The sequence below is a fragment of the Trichoplusia ni genome, chromosome 7, assembly GCF_003590095.1.
Source record: "Trichoplusia ni isolate ovarian cell line Hi5 chromosome 7, tn1, whole genome shotgun sequence".
Lineage (NCBI taxonomy): Eukaryota > Metazoa > Arthropoda > Insecta > Lepidoptera > Noctuidae > Trichoplusia > Trichoplusia ni.
Window position 1 is genome coordinate 3,570,192 of NC_039484.1, and position 20,617 is coordinate 3,590,808.

At 37.6% G+C, this 20,617-nt stretch overlaps 1 protein-coding gene across 2 annotated transcripts in view; it reads left to right on the forward strand.

Annotated features, from left to right (window-relative positions):
- LOC113496239 (ATP-binding cassette sub-family D member 2) overlaps positions 1-8,514 on the forward strand; it is a 59,576-nt gene extending 51,062 nt beyond the window's left edge. For both annotated transcript variants that reach the window (XM_026875407.1, XM_026875408.1), the window contains 7 exons: positions 695-795; positions 1,923-2,079; positions 2,260-2,413; positions 2,905-3,057; positions 3,612-3,836; positions 4,755-4,880; positions 5,292-8,514. In XM_026875407.1, the coding sequence (XP_026731208.1) occupies positions 695-795; positions 1,923-2,079; positions 2,260-2,413; positions 2,905-3,057; positions 3,612-3,836; positions 4,755-4,880; positions 5,292-5,454 (1,079 nt within the window). In that variant the 3' untranslated portion in view covers positions 5,455-8,514. The remainder of the gene's footprint in view (positions 1-694; positions 796-1,922; positions 2,080-2,259; positions 2,414-2,904; positions 3,058-3,611; positions 3,837-4,754; positions 4,881-5,291) is intronic.
- The last annotated feature ends 12,103 nt before the right edge of the window (positions 8,515-20,617 follow it).

Consider the following 20,617-nt stretch of genomic DNA (forward strand, 5'->3'; position numbering starts at 1 on the left):
CTTATGAGCCTGGGGCAAAGAGTTTTTCGGTAATACTGTGGTACCTTGCTATTACTTGCGAGTGTTTCTTGTGAGATGACGTCAGATAGAAAGGCATGGAAGAAAAAGACTTGTTAGCGCGACCCAAAAATGGTAATTGGGATAAGAGTAGTTGAATGATGACTGTGGTATAATGCTATCTTCAGTTAAAGAACTTAGAAAGCGGTGAAGGGTGTTGAATCATACTGTTCAGAAGAAATAATAACACACTTTATGACTTATTTCACTAACGATCTTCAAGATTTCGTTCCGATTTCAATGATTGCATGTAAACCGTCTGTGTGTAAATCGCAAACATCGGGCCTACCTACTACAAATTGAAAATGATAAAAATGATCGTATGACTAAATTCGTTCAATGATTGATTACGTGAAAGTGGAACAAACATCCATACATACAATCTTTTGCGTTAATAATAATAGTAGGATTGGATGCGCGGGGCATTCAGCGATCCAATAAAATACAATCAAATGCTATAAATTACAAGCTTGATACCGCAGTTTGCTGTGCAGGACATTCAAATAATGGAACTTTAACCATAAGCACAAACATTAGGCATGTTTGAACGATTCGTGGACCTCATAGAAAGTATGATACCATAGTCAGTATTTTTCATACGTGATAAATGATATATTTTTGATTTTGTCCACTACAGGTAGTAACAGTATAAGTGACCGCGCCGAGTACATGACGACGTCTAGGAATCTGCTCAACTCTGCCGCCGACGCCATCGAGAGGCTCATGTCTAGTTATAAGGTACGATATAACAAAAGTATTATGAATTATGAGGTTCAGGGTGATTTGATGAAGTTAAAAGTTACCGTATCGGGAGAGATTAAATTAATAAATTAAAAATTTAAATACATACAGACGTATTTAAATGTCAAATTTTTAGTTGTAAATTGCATTGTCATCGGGTTTGAAGCGCACCTGAAAATTTCAGCCTGCTAGCTTATCGGGAAGTGCCTCAAAATTGAGTTGGAAAAATTTTTCGTACCATTTGGGAATGAAAAATAAACAAACATACAAAAAAGTGAGTTTATAAAAACGTGGGAAAATTAAAATTATTACAATATTCCCCGTGTTTTTCCGTCGAGTCTATCTAGGAGTATAATTGTAGACGACAGCTTAACGGCCATTGGAAACATGCCATTCGTGTTTATAAAGTTCTTCATTGGCTTTTACATTAAACACGTATTAATACACAAAATACATGGAGTAGCGTACATGGTATTTTTCAATTTCATTCTGGTATAACATCTACCCCGAACTCCAAAAGAGTACATAATGAAGTGAGTTCTGTGTAAACATGAACAATAACGGTCATAATGTGCTTCCCTGAGGGACACCTGCGTTAGGTTAGAAAATTTTCATAACGTTTTCGTCTGTGCAAACTAAAACTGTGCTGGTTTCTTGTAATTTGTTTACCAAAAGTATTAGGTTTTTCGTGATGGTACTTTCTTAAGTAATTGTCCATTAAATTGGATAGTCCACTGAGTCGAAAGCTTTACAGAATTTGCTGACGATTTTGTGTTCTTAAAATAAATGATCTATTAACTAAGTGAAAAGTTAATATTTGTTACTTAAAGATCTTTTTTGCAATATACTTTTTGGATTTCAAAGTTAGTCCAATAATTTCTGAAATTAGATATTTTTTCTGCAAGTTGGATGTATTCGTCACCTGTACCTACATGTTTTTTCGAGAATGCTGGGGTTGCTTTCTCCGTATCAAAGTTTTATTGCTTTATTCCCGCGAAATGCGATATCGCAGACAAGTTGTACCATCGTATTTGGTTGTCAGCACCAGCGGCAACGGGAGCGGCAACTCGTTTGCGATATACTTGATCTTTTCGCCGAGTGTTAACCTTAGCGTGACGTTGCAGGAGATCGTGACGCTGGCGGGCTACGCGACGCGCGTGTCGGACATGCTGGTGGTGTTCGGGGAGGTGGCGCGCGGCCGCTGCGTGCGCGCCGTGCACGTGCAGGCGCAGCACCCCGCCTTCCAGGTCACCTTCCGCGACAACCGCCCCGTGCCGCAAGGTAACCTCGTCTGCGACTTGTTGCAACAACTCATACCAACAGTGGGCCCAGAACAACTGCCTAGTCGGAATCCAGCTATTTTAGAGCAAAATATAATTGAAACTAATTTTTGTGATTATTTTTATACAGTAAAAAAATATTATGTAAAAGTGTCTTAAGTAAATATATTTGTGTGTTCAGGCAAGATAATGTACACAAACGATCAATCAATACGGCTGCGCGGCGTGCCCGTCGTCACGCCGGCGTGTGACGTCGTGGCCGCGGGTGTCACGCTGGACATCGAACCCGGCACGCATTTGCTGATTGTCGGGCCTAATGGATGCGGGAAGTCTAGGTAAGTAACTTTACTTATATTCAAAGTGGACTAGGTTTTTGTTTTTCTGTAAAAGGAATTTTCGAAAAATTCGTTTTAAATAAGCTTGGAATTATCCAATGCTACGTTAGTAATTTAAAACTTACTGGGTCAGTGATAGGGACATATCGTTTGAGATTCTGCTGATGCATCCTTCCCCTGTTTTTATCCCAATTATTTTATTTGGGGTCGGCGCAACATGTCTTCTTCTTCCATACCTTTATATCTGACATCATCATACAAGAAACACTCTTTGCAGCCATATCGTCTTTTACACAATCGATCCATCACACGCTCAACTATTCATTTCTTTACCATCAGCATCGGCTTAACCGTTTATTAAAAAAAAACCCTAACTAATTTATAAATTAGCAGCTAAACCATAGGACACTATTTATCGTCTAGTTTTTACCTTAAAGTGTTTAAAAATAAGTTTTTTGCAACACAAACTTACCTCCAAAATTCCCCGTCAGTTTATTCCGCATCATCTCCGGCCTGTGGCCCGTGTTCGGCGGCGAGCTGCACGTGCCGCGGCCCTGCTCCTGCTCGCACTGCGCCGACGAGACCAACCTCACCGAGGCGGGCTACTGCACGTCCAGGCCCATCATGTTCTACATACCACAGAGGTAAGGAAGGTGTACAATATTGGTTATTATGTTTCAATGAAAGTTCAAGATCTAATATTTAAAATATTTTCACACTATCATTATAATTTAATACGCAATGCGTATTAAATTATAATGACAGTAAATTTGAAGAAAACAATTAATTGAGATGTGAAATAGTATTATTGAGGTTAATTTTTCTTGTCCTTACTAAGGTTTTTATAAAAAATGAGCTTCTAGTATGAACTAAAAAGAACAAAGGTTCAAAAATAACGCCCTGTGGTATCCCGATATTGACGTCGTGTTTGATGATAGTGTGAAAATATTTTAAATATTAGATTATTTCTATTTTTCTATCTTTATTTGTGTGCCAGTCTTATATGTATTCTACTTTTTGTTTTTAATATTTTTGTCTTTACAATACAGTGTGATTAACAGAGTTAAAAGCTTTTAAAGAATTAGGATTATTTGAAATCGAAAGCTGAGTGTTTAATAATAGCTTTATATCGTTTATGAATGAATGTCATCCATATTTAATTTCAAATTTTCATTGACGTAATGTCCTCCCCCGGCAGGCCGTACATGTCGATGGGCTCCCTGATCGACCAGGTCACGTACCCGGCCCGCACCGCCCCCGGCGACGCCGAGGCGGAGCGGCGCGCGGCGCACATCCTGCGCCTGGTGCGGCTCGGGGCCGCCGCGGCCCGGCACGGCGGCCTGCGGGCCGTGCGCGACTGGCGGGCCACGCTCTCCGGCGGCGAGAAGCAGAGGATGGCCATGGCGCGCATGTTCTACCACAGGTACACATACACAACAGGGGCACATCCTGCGGCTGGCGCGGCTCGGGGCCGCCGCGGCCCGGCACGGCGGCCTGCGGGCCGTGCGCGACTGGCGGGCCACGCTCTCCGGCGGCGAGAAGCAGAGGATGGCCATGGCGCGCATGTTCTACCACAGGTACACATACACAACAGGGGCACATCCTGCGGCTGGCGCGGCTCGGGGCCGCCGCGGCCCGGCACGGCGGCCTGCGGGCCGTGCGCGACTGGCGGGCCACGCTCTCCGGCGGCGAGAAGCAGAGGATGGCCATGGCGCGCATGTTCTACCACAGGTACACATACACAACAGGGGCACATCCTGCGGCTGGCGCGGCTCGGGGCCGCCGCGGCCCGGCACGGCGGCCTGCGGGCCGTGCGCGACTGGCGGGCCACGCTCTCCGGCGGCGAGAAGCAGAGGATGGCCATGGCGCGCATGTTCTACCACAGGTACACATACACAACAGGGGCACATCCTGCGGCTGGCGCGGCTCGGGGCCGCCGCGGCCCGGCACGGCGGCCTGCGGGCCGTGCGCGACTGGCGGGCCACGCTCTCCGGCGGCGAGAAGCAGAGGATGGCCATGGCGCGCATGTTCTACCACAGGTACACATACACAACAGGGGCACATCCTGCGGCTGGCGCGGCTCGGGGCCGAGTCTAATCATGTTGGCAAAATGTGACGCTCGCATCGCACCGTTGCAACTCGCATGTGGCATTCGAGTTTCTCATCACGCTACTCAGCCAGCTATGGCATCTCAGCCATGACCTGAGAATAGACATCAAAGAAAAATCTTTAAATTTCAATTTCAGTGCGGAAGAAACAAAGCACTACCCGTATCCAGAGAAAAAATTTGCAAAAATTATCCGATTCCCTTCATAAAATTTATAACGCCATTTGTTTCCAGGCCGGTATACGCGCTACTAGATGAGTGCACGAGCGCCGTCTCCATGGAAACGGAGGTCGTTATGTACGAGGAGGCTGTGAAGGAAGGCATCACCTTGTTATCCATCACGCATCGACCCAGCGTGTGGTACGTATACATGATATTATTTTGAAAAAAAAAAGAAGTATGTTTTTTTTTCTCTCAATGGTGTTTACACTAGCAAAAGTGGAAAAAGCCTTAATGTGAAATTAAATGATCCAGATTCTATTTGATAATATTTTTGCTCAATTGAATTAAAATCAATGAAATTTTTGATAGCGGCACTTAATGTTATCCACATAAAATGTCAGTTTAACAGAAAAATATAGACCACCAGTAGCAAACATTTACTTTTGGTTACGACAAACTTATTACAAGTTTTGGCGTTCTCGAGAGCTATCAATTCACTTGACGAAGAAAAAGCAGTGTCTGAACCACCTTAGCAAAGGAAAATGTATATACACACTTATATAAACCTTTTACATAACTCTTCATTTCACTTCTCATGTTTTCCTCTAGGAAATACCACACGCACGTCTTAGAGTTCGACGGCGCGGGTAACTGGTCCTACAGGCCTTTAGACAAAGAAGCCCCCGCTGTCACCACGATCCTGACTGCGCTACCACCAGCGGCCGAGCCCATCACCACGTCGCCAGAAACCCAAACGGTTGCGGAACACTGACACCAACTCTTGTAATGGTACTTATGACACGTCTTAACCCTTTAGCAATTTGTAAAGCGAGTTTTCAAGGTAAAAATGTGCTGAAAGAAGTTTAAAATTGATACTTTCTCTTTCTTAAGAAGGTATAGCACTAAGATCTACAATGTATTATACAATTATTTTGATTATTTGTTCAGCGAAAGCCAGTTTAAAAAAAGCATACTTCACGTCTATTTTGTAAACGCTTTCGTCATTTTCCAGCAATTTAGCTTCAGAAATACTTTGGCACAAATTTTTTAAAGTGTAACCGCACTTAAATTTTTCTGAACTTAACTCGCCGCTACGACATCTAGTGGCTATTACCGTGAACTAAATACTTATTTTGCTTTTGTATTATCAACTGCTTATTGTAAGAGGGTTATTGCGAAAATGGGGTTTAAAACCCTCATAATAAAGTCCATTTCGTCCTGTGAGCACATAGTGAAATTCAGCAATACGCTGTTCTAGTAATATTTAACTGGTGTATATTAGATACTAAGCCTTAATTCTTATGGCATAGGGTGCGTTTTGCAATGTAGTCCCTATTTATGCAGCTAAAACACTTGGAAGAATTTGCCCATATTTAAATATTAGAACGTAATAGTGAAGCAACAAAATATAGTGTTACTTAAATATCGATAGTCGATATAAAAAAATATCAGAGTAAGATCGTGAAGCAACTCTGAGTCATTATTGGTATTTTAGACTTTAAGTTGAAATGATCAAAAGTCACGTGATCACCTTTAAAACCTGGGACATTATTATGAGATTACTAGCAACTGACAAATATTCTAAACCCAAGATTTTAACCAGTTTTCAAAACAGCTGGGGTGGACAACTCTTATCACTTAAAGGTATGGAAAATATCTGTTAGCCGATTCTCCCTACTAAATGCATAAAAAATGGCATAAAAATCAGTCAAGCCTTTTCTAAAGAGCAACTAACAATAATTGTGGCACGAGAATTAAAACTATCGTTTATCGATTCAAAATAGCACTATAGTTATTTAAGTAGCACTATAAAAGACCAATAAATAAATAAGTGATAAACCAGATATAAGAACGAGGTTCTAAGCTATGTTCAACACGACCAAGCACCGACCATGTATCTCATAAGCAACTAGTATTACAAACTGTAGCACTAAGTAACGTCTCGATGTAAGGAATCATGACAGAGATAACAATAGAGGACATTGATAATAACTGCTATACTTCCCACTGCTGGGCATAGGCCTCTTACTGTATAGGGAAAGGTTTTGAGCATTGTCAACCACGCTAGCTTATTGCGGGTGATTTCAGATTTCAATATTTTTAATCCAGGTTTCCTCTAGATGTTTTGTTTAGATTAATTAAGAAAGTGCATACAGTGCACCTGCACACAGTACATAAAAATCTATGCACAGAAACGCAAGGTCACCACGACATTGTTTCCGTTGCTCGAAAACCTTTCAACCAATTTAAGTTTATGAGTGAAAACTTATGCAAACATTAGGACAAAATGTTTACCTAACTGCTCACCTATTTCAAAGTTAGCTATGATAACCGACTTGTGCAGAAGGACGGTAATGTTTTTCACAATGTTCTTCAGTAAGTTTAGCTAAGGCCACGGTTCCCCGATAGTACATGCATACAACCTCCATAGAATGGGCTAGACACTCCACGATCAGTTGTATCTTATGTAAATAATATTTTATATTGTAAGGCAGGAACTATAAGCAAATCTTGCTAAATTACCCGTACCATGAGGTTTTAAAACAGATTTGTAGCTTTAGCAGAAGCGAGATAGCAGCATTCGCTGTAGAGCGTTGTCCTGCTTCCACAATGGTCACAATAATGTTTTGAAATCTCATAGTATTGCTAAAGATTTTATTTAGTTACCTATATTTTGGTATCTTCAATGTTGTTTTTATTTTTATACGTATATGTTCTCTGAGATGAATTCCAAACGTCTTATGAAGTGAATATGACATGAAGAATATTCAGTCACCTTCGTATAAAAAAACAAATTGTAATTGATTGACATTGTACATTAATTATATTGTATAGGTAATTAGCCTCTTGGTGTCATCCGCGTTAGTCCTCGTTCTCATAAATTGTATTTTCGTGATGTTTTCCCATTTTCATGATTATCCAAATTAACAAAAATGGTAACATACGTTTTACAAATCGAGATTATTTTGGCGTAAAACAGTTCTTTGTTGTGTTATCATAACTGAGTAAAAGGTTAATGAAATTATAAATCTTGTTAAAAATAATAATTGGAATAAGTGATTGGCCACTATGCCGTCTATTGCACTTTTGAGATTAATAAAATAGAGATTATTTTAAACTTTTTACTTATCTCGGTAGATTTTCGTCCAATACAACTTACTGTTTGGCTTGGTTTGATTGGAAGCCTAAAAAAGCTTTAGGCCTTATTATATTAGGAAATATTAACTCCATTTGTCAATTTATAAATAATTTTTTTATACAAATCGTTACAAAGGATACAACTGTTCATAGGGTATGGTTTATTTAAAAAGGGTCCGATTAGATAATATGACATCATTGCCTGTTGTGTCACTTTTGGGAATCAGGATGACGTAAAGTGTATCACTCAGGAAGCGAATATTGCATCATTATTGGTACAGGAATTTAAATAAATATCGCCTATTGATATTATATAATGATGGTCTTCCATAGAAAGTTACATCAGAATATATTATCAATACAATTAATTAGGCAAAAGTTTAACTATGATGTAACATTTCAACGGTTTTAATTGATTTTAATTAATGTACAATGACAATTAAATTTTATAAACACCAGTTACTGTAATTAATGTAGTTATTTCTTTAACTTTTTATAACTTTTGTGAGATTATCAATCATGGCTGTTAGTTTTTTTTTTAATATAATTGTATTATAGCAACATATCGAAATTATAAGGACATTGTATTTTTGTATTTATTGTTACGAGTATATGTTGTATTGTATATTGTAAATAGGTAGTTAATGAGGTAATTAAGGGCGATCGATGAGAAATAAAGTGGGTTTTATATGAGTATGATTTTTTTTGTTTCTACCTGACGTTTTCAGGATAACTGGATGGAACTTTAAAGCCACGGAATATCGAAAGGAAGAATATTATTTTAATAGGTATAGCAAGTACCATATTGCATGTATTCGCGAAGCTTTTTACAATTTAAAGTGTTAAATTAACGAATTCTACGAACTGAATAACATTCAAATGCACCTGTTCAATGCACCAAGACCCCCAGAATCAAAACAAGCGTTTATTGGTCACACAAATGCTTGTCCTACGAAGGTATCGACACATCGCGTAACCGATACTACTGATCTATCAGTACAGGCAAAATTACAAACACCCAATGGCGTTCGCTCTGCGTTTGCAAAGTACCTGATAAAGCGGGCATTCCCAGTTCAAACAAGTATGTACTACTAACAAAGTTAAGATCAGTCGACTTCGACCAAAGGTTGTCGACCGCTGCCTCAAATACAACAATGACCTATTTATTTATCTGTTTTCTTCAGTAACTTTGTGGTCATGAAGTTAGTAACCTTCGGTAATACCTATTGTTTATTGCGCTTTGTTTTAATTAGACAAACAACAATTATCTACGCAAGTTCAGTGTCGGGATTGCTAAAGGTGAAATCAACTTGAACTTCAGAAAATATTGTTCTGTTTTTGCAAATGATTTATCTGCCTAAAAGATGTATGACCGCTCATCTGTTCATACTTTGGGCATTGACAGCTCTTTGTTACATTACCAGATTGTTTTTCTTTTGTCCATTAATTAATTTATCTAGAATTCTAGTGACGTCAACCGTTGGATGCATTGGTAAAAATAAGTTTTATTGATTTGCGTCTAAGAGCTGGTGGTCTTTATTTATTTCTTTCTTCTTTTTTCCTTTAACTTCACTTCTGTCAGAGTCCATTTTTGTTTCAATAGAATTGAGATCAATTTAGCACTCATCAACGCGAGACTAGCGCTAATTCGTTTAGTGGTACGAGTTGAAACTACGCTCAATTATCATTTTCTGGAGTAAGCCTGAATATGATTGTGAAAATCTTAATTACAGTTGTTACACTTATTTCAGGGGCTGTGGGTGGTTAGTTCGCCTTAGCTTTTAACTCAACAAAAAAATAATTTGTCCTTTTTTCGGGAAAGGAAATTTCGACTTCTGCCGCTATGGGTTGAGTGGAAAGTAGCAGACTATTACTGACTAAAATCAAAATTTGCGGGCAATCACGGCCCCGATACACCCTTTCAGACAATCCCATTGTACCTTTTTCGCCGTCAAGTGAGATTAAAAAAGAAGCAATAACTATTCGCTTCAATAATTTCCACTGGGCTTGGCTTGCTGTTTCATGAAACATGTTACTTTGTGAACATTTTTACCAAATACAGTCGAGATATAACACTTTCAACGGTTATCGCACTTTTAATTTAAATTGGACACAAACACGTGATTACAGTTATAATTATTGCTTTTATTATTATCAGGCACGTGAGCTTACTCAGGTTCAAATTATATATGTTCGTTTAAAAAGCATCAGTATGAATTAATCTCGATAGACTAGCTCAAAGAAAGAAAAGGCTATAATCGTGACTGTTTTAGGTTGTATTTTAAATGGCAACATTCGTATACCTAAGCAGATTTATTTTTAATGTACCTGCATTGCTGAACCTGGTGGAGAATTTAAATTGCAATAAAAAATGTTTTTCTTTTAAAGCCAATTAATCGTTTAAGCCGAAAATCGATCTCAGTGGCGTGCACTTGGAGAGGCCTATGTCCAGCAGTGGACTGCGACAGGCTGATGATGATGATGATGATGAATGGTTTAAGGGATACATTGTAAAAACTTGGCACTATTTTGACAAGGGTGGCAACCCTCCAAACTTCTTTTTAGCTTTATTACAGTGACACCTCCTAGTCATCAGAAAAATAAAAAGTGCGTCCTCTAAAAACCGAAAGTTTAGGCCTAAACAATGTTAAATTTCAGTGGACTACGTATGCTCAGCTATGAGAGAGATAGTAGACTTTACTACGTCACTAAATACTGTCATATTATTTATAAATTAACTCTTAAGCTTTATGGATGCACTCGCTTTAATCTCAGTTCACTATAATCTTATCTAATTTGCTTCAAAGTGTGCAAACTTACCTAAATATAAACGGTTTTAACATCACACTAATTGATTTCTTAAAATACACCAAAGAGTAAATTTAGTAAAAATAAACACATATGGTGGAAACAAGAAGGAGAAAAAAGAAGGAGATTTTTATTCATGGGTCAATATTCTTTTAAAGTCAAAATACTTAGGTACCTAAAATTCATATTCCGGCCGCAACAAATATTATAATAATTATGTTGCAAGACCCGGATATTCCTCAACAAAATTATCACAGCTTAGAAAGTTAGGGTTATTATAAAAAAAATATTTATCATAACCTTTGGGTAGACCAATATTTTTTTTATTAAATTGAAACTAAAAAGTGATTTTCTTCCTAGGAGAAAAGCTTTTTTATAATTATTTATTAATTGATGCAATTTTATCGGGATTCCCCGTCTATTTCCAGACCCAACCGGAGTCCTTAATCATGATCTGACGAAGCCACTGGGCTGCGAGTCGAGTATACTCCAAATATTCGGATATCGTCAAAAAACATGCAAAAAATACACACAAAGACACTTCAATTAAATTATTAGTATTGATGAATACATTCCGATAGGTCGTCAACATTACTCTCACACTATTACAATTTAAATTCGGGTTAACTACAAGTCAGATCGCTAACCTCTGATTATAGGCTATTAACAAACACAGATTATATTTATTTTAAAAGAATTTGATGAGAGCGTTGTCCTCCGTCATGTTACTAAGCAATTTTGAATTTTAATTTTAAAATATCTGTATGAGTTGACGTTGCTACTTTTGATTTTGTATCTTATATTAAGTTGCATTAGCTTCAATTTCAAAAATAACTAATAACATTTTTACGCTAGTACTGTCATCCAGAGTCACTCTAGGAGAGAATTCCATTTTAATTAAGTTAAAACAAGTTGATTCCTTCGGGGGTAGCTATAATTTTACTGGTGTCCTATCAACACTTCGAAAATAAATATTCTCTTACTTTCGGTAGCTTAGTGGTTGAGGTCACTACGCCAAACCCACTGTGCGCGACATGTCGCGGGTTCGATCCCCAAGTATGATTAAAAAGGAAAAAAAATGCTTGTGCTATTATACAACTAAGAAACGATGGATGGATTGTGTGAAAGACGATATGTCTGTAAAGTGTGTTTCTTGTGAGATGACGGCCGATAGGAAGGTATGGAAGAAGATGACATGTTGCGCCGACCCCAAATAAAATAATTGGGATAAGGGCAGGGGAATGATGAATGATGATGAATCCCAAACTCATATCGAATCAATGATAAAATATAGAAATAAATAATATTCTAAAATGACGTAGCACAGTGACTCACGATCACATTTAGCATATCTTTTCTACCATCACGAGCCAACCTACTGAAACTACTTTAAAAATAACGCAACGAGACTTACATATCTAGTAATCATAATACTTATTCAACATTATCTGACAATTTTAAGAGCTCGTGGCAAAGTTAATCTTAAATCTACAAGTTTGGTGCTTCAGATAACTATTACTCATAAATGATGTGGCTATAAATGATGGAAGGTATAATTGACAGTTGGTTGTGTTGAGGGAGCGAGACAGCGCACTATATAATGTAGATTGGCATCTCGCTTCCACAAGTTTACATTTGGAGGTTGTAGTTTAAGTGGTATCAGAGTAAAACCACGTGAGTTTCGCATTCGTCCTCAGATATTTTTATGATGTAATGTAATTTTCTAAAAGTTTCTCACAACGCCATCTAGTTTCAAACAAAAAAAAAGTAAAGCTTGTATCATGAGTACCAGACAACGGAACAGACTTAAGTATTTGTGTTATAGTTAAATTACACCCAAACACCGAACATATGATCGAGGTCATTTCACAAACATTTGTCCTGAGTGGGAATCGAACCCACGACCATCGGCACAGCAGTCAATGCTACTTATTACTAGACCAAGAGGCCAGTATCATTTTGTATTCATTATTATTGCATTAAAATAATTTGAGTAAGTTGAGATGTTACAAATGAACAGATTTTAACAGCAATTTAATTAAATGCGTTGTCATGTATACTGTCAAATGTTTCAAAGGCACTGTCAGCAACAAATCTCTGTGAAAGCAAGGCTCATGAATACAATAAAAAACAGAAACCGATGTAGTTAGGATCCGAAATAGAGAAAAGAAAATTCATCGTCAAAATCAGAAGTTTACCGAAAAGTATACGATTTGATCAATTTTCTCAGTTTAAACTCTATATTTGCCAATCTATTTTCTCAGCAAACCGTACAACATAATACCCCACATTTATTGCAACATTTTACCCCGTATTTTATATCATCTTACAAATTAAGTGTAGCTACATCTGCTATCTGGCTGGGCGCGATCATTCGCCGGCCGCGTGCCGCCCGCGCCGCCCGCCCGCGCGCCCTGACCGCTGACTCCAAGATAACGCAGGTTGTTCACATTTTTAATGAGAGACCCCATTTTTGTATTTATTTACAATACATTTAGGATATAATTGGACGCTGGCGCCTGTTTTAAAGTTATTTATTTCAATGTTGGGTGTGATGAGGCTATCGTTGTAGAACTTGTAGATATTGGTGTTGGAGTGAATCAGCGCTGATTTTAATTTTATTTTTATACGTATTTATAACTCTGACTTTTCTTGCGTGGGAAATAATATTTTGATAGCATATTTATTTTTAACTGATTGGCGAAGTACCTTCTTTCGTGTGTAGAGATTTCTGTAACAAGACAGATATATCTTAAAGTAGCTTAGGGTCTTATTAAACCCTGACCCAAAAAAACACGGGTGTTCTAAGTTTGTCGTGTCTGTATGGCTGTCTGTGGCACCATTGCTCCCGCCCATTGTGGCAACGGATTGAGAGTTTTTAACTTATTTCATTTCTTTGTTTGTGAATGCAACTGTTCTTAGACAAGTTTGATAAAGTCGGTCGTTTAAAAAGTTGAGTGCTAGTTTTAACTGTCAGGGGTTGATCTAAAACATCCTTCTTACCTGCGTAGCTCTTACACCGACTTCAGGTATTAGTGTATTTAATTACTGATTATTGTAATAACATTTCTATTTACTCTGATAGTCTAGCGGTTAAACCACAGGACTGCCAAATCAGGCTTTTCGAATGTGGTATGCGGTTTAGAAACGTTTTCTCCTCGGGGGAGAAATTCTTACTCTACTCTTCTCTACTTGCAAAGCCGTGCAACGTCTCCCACATTTCCCATTTCCCGCAATTAATCACGCACAAGACGTATGGGTCTAGAGTCACATCAAAACTAAGTGTTTCATTTACACTGTCAATATTTTCTATCACCTAATAAAATAAATCCCTCCTTTAAAAATAGACTTTATAGCTGCTGTAGAAAGATGAGTTAAATGTTTGACTCACGTGGACGTAAGCTTTTGTAAATATTGCCATAATTATCACGTTTTTAGATCGTGCTACCCAATTACAATATGTACTAACCATTGTCATAAAAGTAACTGAAATAATTTTTGGCAAACATTTTTCGTCATTCGAACGAGAAAAACTTTAGAAAACTCTTGGTGAAAAACTTCATCAATGTTACTTGTAGATGTCACATAGATTCTTGCTTTTGGGACCTGAATTCCCTTCTGTTGCCTTCTTAATTGCAAATCTAATATTATAAATTATATTTCCGAAAACAAAGAATACATGAAATTGTTAAAAATATTTGCCTTGGACATAGCAGAGTTTGATGCTGAAGAAGAAGTAAGAAGCATAAATTTGTCGACTCACTACAGTCTAAACGACGGAAAGAATATTGCGTAATATAAAGTAATACTCAAGTGTAAATATGTGAACAGGTGGTTTTCGCAGATACTAGGAAGTGAAATAATAAAAGTCTAAACAAACTTGAAAATACTGGCTTTTGTAAGTCATTGTGTGTGTAGGGATTCGCCAGCTATTGTGGACATGCGTTTACTTAAATGTCATTAACAACGTAAGACTGTACTCTTTGGGGACCAGTAAGTCACTTCATTTACTTGAATGCTGCTGCAGCTGTTAGCCAAGATGTACAATGATCTTTTTTTTTAAATGAGACTAGCCCGCCACACATGCCCGTCCTTGCAACTCCTGTAAGCCAGGATCTACAATGAAACCAACGAAAACCACCGAAACACTTAAGTTCGGTGTGTCTCTGGGGGAACAATTAACTGCCTTGGAACCCGCAACGAAATTAATCAGAAATAGTAAAAAGGAGGAGTAAGAAAAACAATGTACCAAGACAGGTGAGTTGGAAAAAGCAATGAAGTTATTCATAAATATTAAAAACATAATTTACTCCATTTCCTTCCACTGCAAGCAGGAGACGAAAATAAATTAACAGTTGTAGGGTAGAAAGAAGATTGACAACTGAGTAATTCCCAGTACCCAGGCACTGCGAATAGAATAAACAATTCCTAGGTCCTACTTATACCTACTTGAAAAATACAGACATCATTGGTTTGAAGAAATTCTATTGGTTTTTTGCTACCTGTCCCTTTCGTGACCACAGCCTATTCCAAGCAGGATAGACACATGTACCAAAGTTAAAGAATTTGATATTTCTGCTTTAAGGAAGTGACATTTCTACAATCATTAACATGTCTTTGAAATGTCACCTCAATAGGTTTGGGCGGTGACGATGATTGTAGAAAACACTTGGCTAGAAGGAACAGACATGCCAACAATACTCCAAACCGTTACTTAATACAAGGCATAGGTAAGACAGAGTTTATCAGAGTTTGTCGACAACCGGTTCTCACACACGATATCACCCAGTAAATGGGTTGCAGGGGTCAGATGGCTATCGCCTCCGTGAAGCAAAGATAACAGCAGTCCAGGAGCACTTCGGAATTGTGATGATTCGAGTGACGGTAAATTTGAGATACTTACGTCATTCCTCAATTAATGTACGATTGAGACACGTAATGTGTTAAAAATAGTATAGGATCTTTGGTATTAATAATCTGGTCTAAGTTAGTAATATAATGGACGTGTGATGATTAAAAGAAGATGGAAGTTGGAGGAAATAGATTCAGGAAAAAAATAATTGCGTTGCGTGGAAAAATACATAAAAGAAGAGAGGGGTTTGCTAAGAACCGGAACGGTCCAATACTGCCTGAGAAAAAATATTGCAATTTATTTTACATACAATAAATGCCATTTTTTTCGCCAGAAAGGCTTACATTTTTAGTTCAATCAATCTAAGTAGTTAGATCAATTAGTGGCATCGATTGCCAGAAAGTATTAAAATTTGCGAATTTAAATCTGGAAAAAGACAGTATTTTGAACTTCTAACTACCTCTTTGTAAATAATTGCAATGGCTGAAAGACTATTGTCAGTTCGGGTAAGAAAAGTCCTACCACGTTTCACCGCGCACACGCCCGTTATCACGCAATACTTGGCCTGCGGTTATCTTGTACTGAACCTCCATAGTATCTTACTAATTATGTATTTCGGTATAGCACAATCGGATCTACATAGTTAGGTGACTGTGTCTTTGACCGAATTCCCTTCTTAGTAGACCAGTCTTCTATGACGAAGATTTACGCACAATTAATTATTTTTAGGAAAATAGATTAGGAAGATTATGTTCCTATAAAATGTTTTATAAGTACGCAGGGGTGCGTCTTCAATAAAGAAATCTTGCTAGAAACTAAAGTATTCGACTTTAAAGTATTCACCAACTTTTTTAGCCTTTTGTGTCAGTTTCTCAGCCGCAGCCTGTCACCCCTCTAAGACTGTTGATCCTGATTATATCGAAGAAATCCTCATCCCTCTGTGTCCACTTGGGCCTGCCGTGTATTTTGCCATTCAGATAATTCATTCACAACAAAGGAAATATCTTTAATTAATGACATAAACTTCCTGATAAGTTGATATTAGAAAAAGTTTAGGTAGCACGCGTGATCCACGCTCTATGTTATAGTTTTTTTATATATATATTTATTTATTGGGTAGGGTTATCTGTTTTGTGGGTGATAACATAGGCCTTGTCCATTGCATGTCTGATACCATGATCAGTAGGTACCTATACTATTGGCACATGTTTCTATTTTTTGCGCATTTGTATTTCACATCACTAAGCTTTTTTGTTTAAGAGTTCTGGAAGAGACAATGTTGAATGCCATTCGAATTGACGATTTGAAGAGTAGAGAAATTATATAACTTTCAGACAATGGACGTGACATTGACTTTTCAATTAAAGCACTTTCGCCGGGTGGTATAGATCACCATACGAAATCTATTATGCGGGAAGTTTCCTGTGTGGGTGTTAGCCGCGGATGCTTGACCTAAGTCTATGTCACATGTCTTACACGTGACTTGAATGTTTGTTAAATTCCTACGAAACAAGAAATAATTCTTCAGAAAAGGAGTTAAAGTAAATTAGCAAGTTAATCGGCGTTGGCGATTAGAAAAATGTGGTTTATCTACAGGCATGAAAGCCGTTTAAACCAAAGGTGGTTAGCCTCAGACATGACAGTGTGGCACTTGAAGAAATTACGTTATTTTACTAAATCCTCCTAAAATATCGTCTAGTTTTAAATCCACTGCAGCTCACCGTCTGTGTTAATTCAGAAGCGGATAATTGCATCCTGATTTCATTACCTGATTGTAATTGTCTAATTTGTCTGAGATGATGTGACACAGAACAAGCTTTAAGAATGATAGGACTCGCTCTTACGCATACATGTATCTTTGACTTCCTAAGTACATATTTTTTGCAAGTTTATAAAAATGTGTTCTCAAGCAATGGAAATTATCATTTAAAATGTTAGTAGGTACTATTTTATTTATATTAGGCATGTTAATTAATTTTCAGATACAACTGGCTTTTTAAGCCATCAAAAAAATTTTTTACATACGATCGTCTGTTTTGGGGTCCGTCATGAAATTGAACTGCTGTAACTTGTAATAAAAAGGATGTAAAAAAATCGAAATACCTGCAGCAAAGAACTCATACTGGGTAAGTTAAGGTTACTTATTAAATTCAAGTTTTTAAAGCTTATTAAAAAGATCTTCCATATCTCTTTAAAATGTTGTCTTAAGGCTGGTAGTATGATCACGTTCCATGGCAATGCTTGTTCTCTGTCCAAGGCAAAAGGGGTTTAGGTCATGCGATTTTGTACCAAAACTTAGCTGTCAAGGCAAATCGCGGTTATTTTTTACTGGGTTGCTATCTAAACCTTGGTAAAAGAATGTGAGTGACTTCCGTTTTAAGTGTTATCTGTCTCTTGATACTTTACTACTGTATTATGCAATAACGGTGTTATACATTGATTTATAGGTAAGTATAGATCCATTATTTAATAAAGTGTTTTCCTTATTTTCGCAGTGTTTGTTAAACAATCTCACTTTTTCAGTTATTAAATAGGCAGAATGGAATATGGATATTGGGCGATTTTTATACCTCCGTTGGCTCAAAAAACAGGTAAAGTCAAAGTCATTATTTTTAACTAAGATTTGATACTGGGAAATTATTAAGTCACACGTTACATGCTGATGAGAGATAAGCACGCATTCGGTAATACTGAAAGCTTATCCTTATAAGTTCAAGTAGCTACGCTGATATTGACTTTTTGTGCCGGAGGTGAGCTTCTTGACTGATACTATACTTAACCCTAGAAAGATAGTCTGCGTAAAATTGACGCATGCATTCTTGAAATATTGCTCTCTCTTTCTAAATAGCGCGAATCCGTCGCTGTGCGTTTAGGACATCTCAGTCGCCGCTTGGAGCTCCCGTGAGGCGTGCTTGTCAATGCGGTAAGTGTCACTGATTTTGAACTATAACGACCGCGTGAGTCAAAATGACGCATGATTATCTTTTACGTGACTTTTAAGATTTAACTCATACGATAATTATATTGTTATTTCATGTTCTACTTACGTGATAACTTATTATATATATATTTTCTTGTTATAGATATCGTGACTAATATATAATAAAATGGGTAGTTCTTTAGACGATGAGCATATCCTCTCTGCTCTTCTGCAAAGCGATGACGAGCTTGTTGGTGAGGATTCTGACAGTGAAATATCAGATCACGTAAGTGAAGATGACGTCCAGAGCGATACAGAAGAAGCGTTTATAGATGAGGTACATGAAGTGCAGCCAACGTCAAGCGGTAGTGAAATATTAGACGAACAAAATGTTATTGAACAACCAGGTTCTTCATTGGCTTCTAACAAAATCTTGACCTTGCCACAGAGGACTATTAGAGGTAAGAATAAACATTGTTGGTCAACTTCAAAGTCCACGAGGCGTAGCCGAGTCTCTGCACTGAACATTGTCAGATCTCAAAGAGGTCCGACGCGTATGTGCCGCAATATATATGACCCACTTTTATGCTTCAAACTATTTTTTACTGATGAGATAATTTCGGAAATTGTAAAATGGACAAATGCTGAGATATCATTGAAACGTCGGGAATCTATGACAGGTGCTACATTTCGTGACACGAATGAAGATGAAATCTATGCTTTCTTTGGTATTCTGGTAATGACAGCAGTGAGAAAAGATAACCACATGTCCACAGATGACCTCTTTGATCGATCTTTGTCAATGGTGTACGTCTCTGTAATGAGTCGTGATCGTTTTGATTTTTTGATACGATGTCTTAGAATGGATGACAAAAGTATACGGCCCACACTTCGAGAAAACGATGTATTTACTCCTGTTAGAAAAATATGGGATCTCTTTATCCATCAGTGCATACAAAATTACACTCCAGGGGCTCATTTGACCATAGATGAACAGTTACTTGGTTTTAGAGGACGGTGTCCGTTTAGGATGTATATCCCAAACAAGCCAAGTAAGTATGGAATAAAAATCCTCATGATGTGTGACAGTGGTACAAAGTATATGATAAATGGAATGCCTTATTTGGGAAGAGGAACACAGACCAACGGAGTACCACTCGGTGAATACTACGTGAAGGAGTTATCAAAGCCTGTGCACGGTAGTTGTCGTAATATTACGTGTGACAATTGGTTCACCTCAATCCCTTTGGCAAAAAACTTACTACAAGAACCGTATAAGTTAACCATTGTGGGAACCGTGCGATCAAACAAACGCGAGATACCGGAAGTACTGAAAAACAGTCGCTCCAGGCCAGTGGGAACATCGATGTTTTGTTTTGACGGACCCCTTACTCTCGTCTCATATAAACCGAAGCCAGCTAAGATGGTATACTTATTATCATCTTGTGATGAGGATGCTTCTATCAACGAAAGTACCGGTAAACCGCAAATGGTTATGTATTATAATCAAACTAAAGGCGGAGTGGACACGCTAGACCAAATGTGTTCTGTGATGACCTGCAGTAGGAAGACGAATAGGTGGCCTATGGCATTATTGTACGGAATGATAAACATTGCCTGCATAAATTCTTTTATTATATACAGCCATAATGTCAGTAGCAAGGGAGAAAAGGTTCAAAGTCGCAAAAAATTTATGAGAAACCTTTACATGAGCCTGACGTCATCGTTTATGCGTAAGCGTTTAGAAGCTCCTACTTTGAAGAGATATTTGCGCGATAATATCTCTAATATTTTGCCAAATGAAGTGCCTGGTACATCAGATGACAGTACTGAAGAGCCAGTAACGAAAAAACGTACTTACTGTACTTACTGCCCCTCTAAAATAAGGCGAAAGGCAAATGCATCGTGCAAAAAATGCAAAAAAGTTATTTGTCGAGAGCATAATATTGATATGTGCCAAAGTTGTTTCTGACTGACTAATAAGTATAATTTGTTTCTATTATGTATAAGTTAAGCTAATTACTTATTTTATAATACAACATGACTGTTTTTAAAGTACAAAATAAGTTTATTTTTGTAAAAGAGAGAATGTTTAAAAGTTTTGTTACTTTATAGAAGAAATTTTGAGTTTTTGTTTTTTTTTAATAAATAAATAAACATAAATAAATAGTTTGTTGAATTTATTATTAGTATGTAAGTGTAAATATAATAAAACTT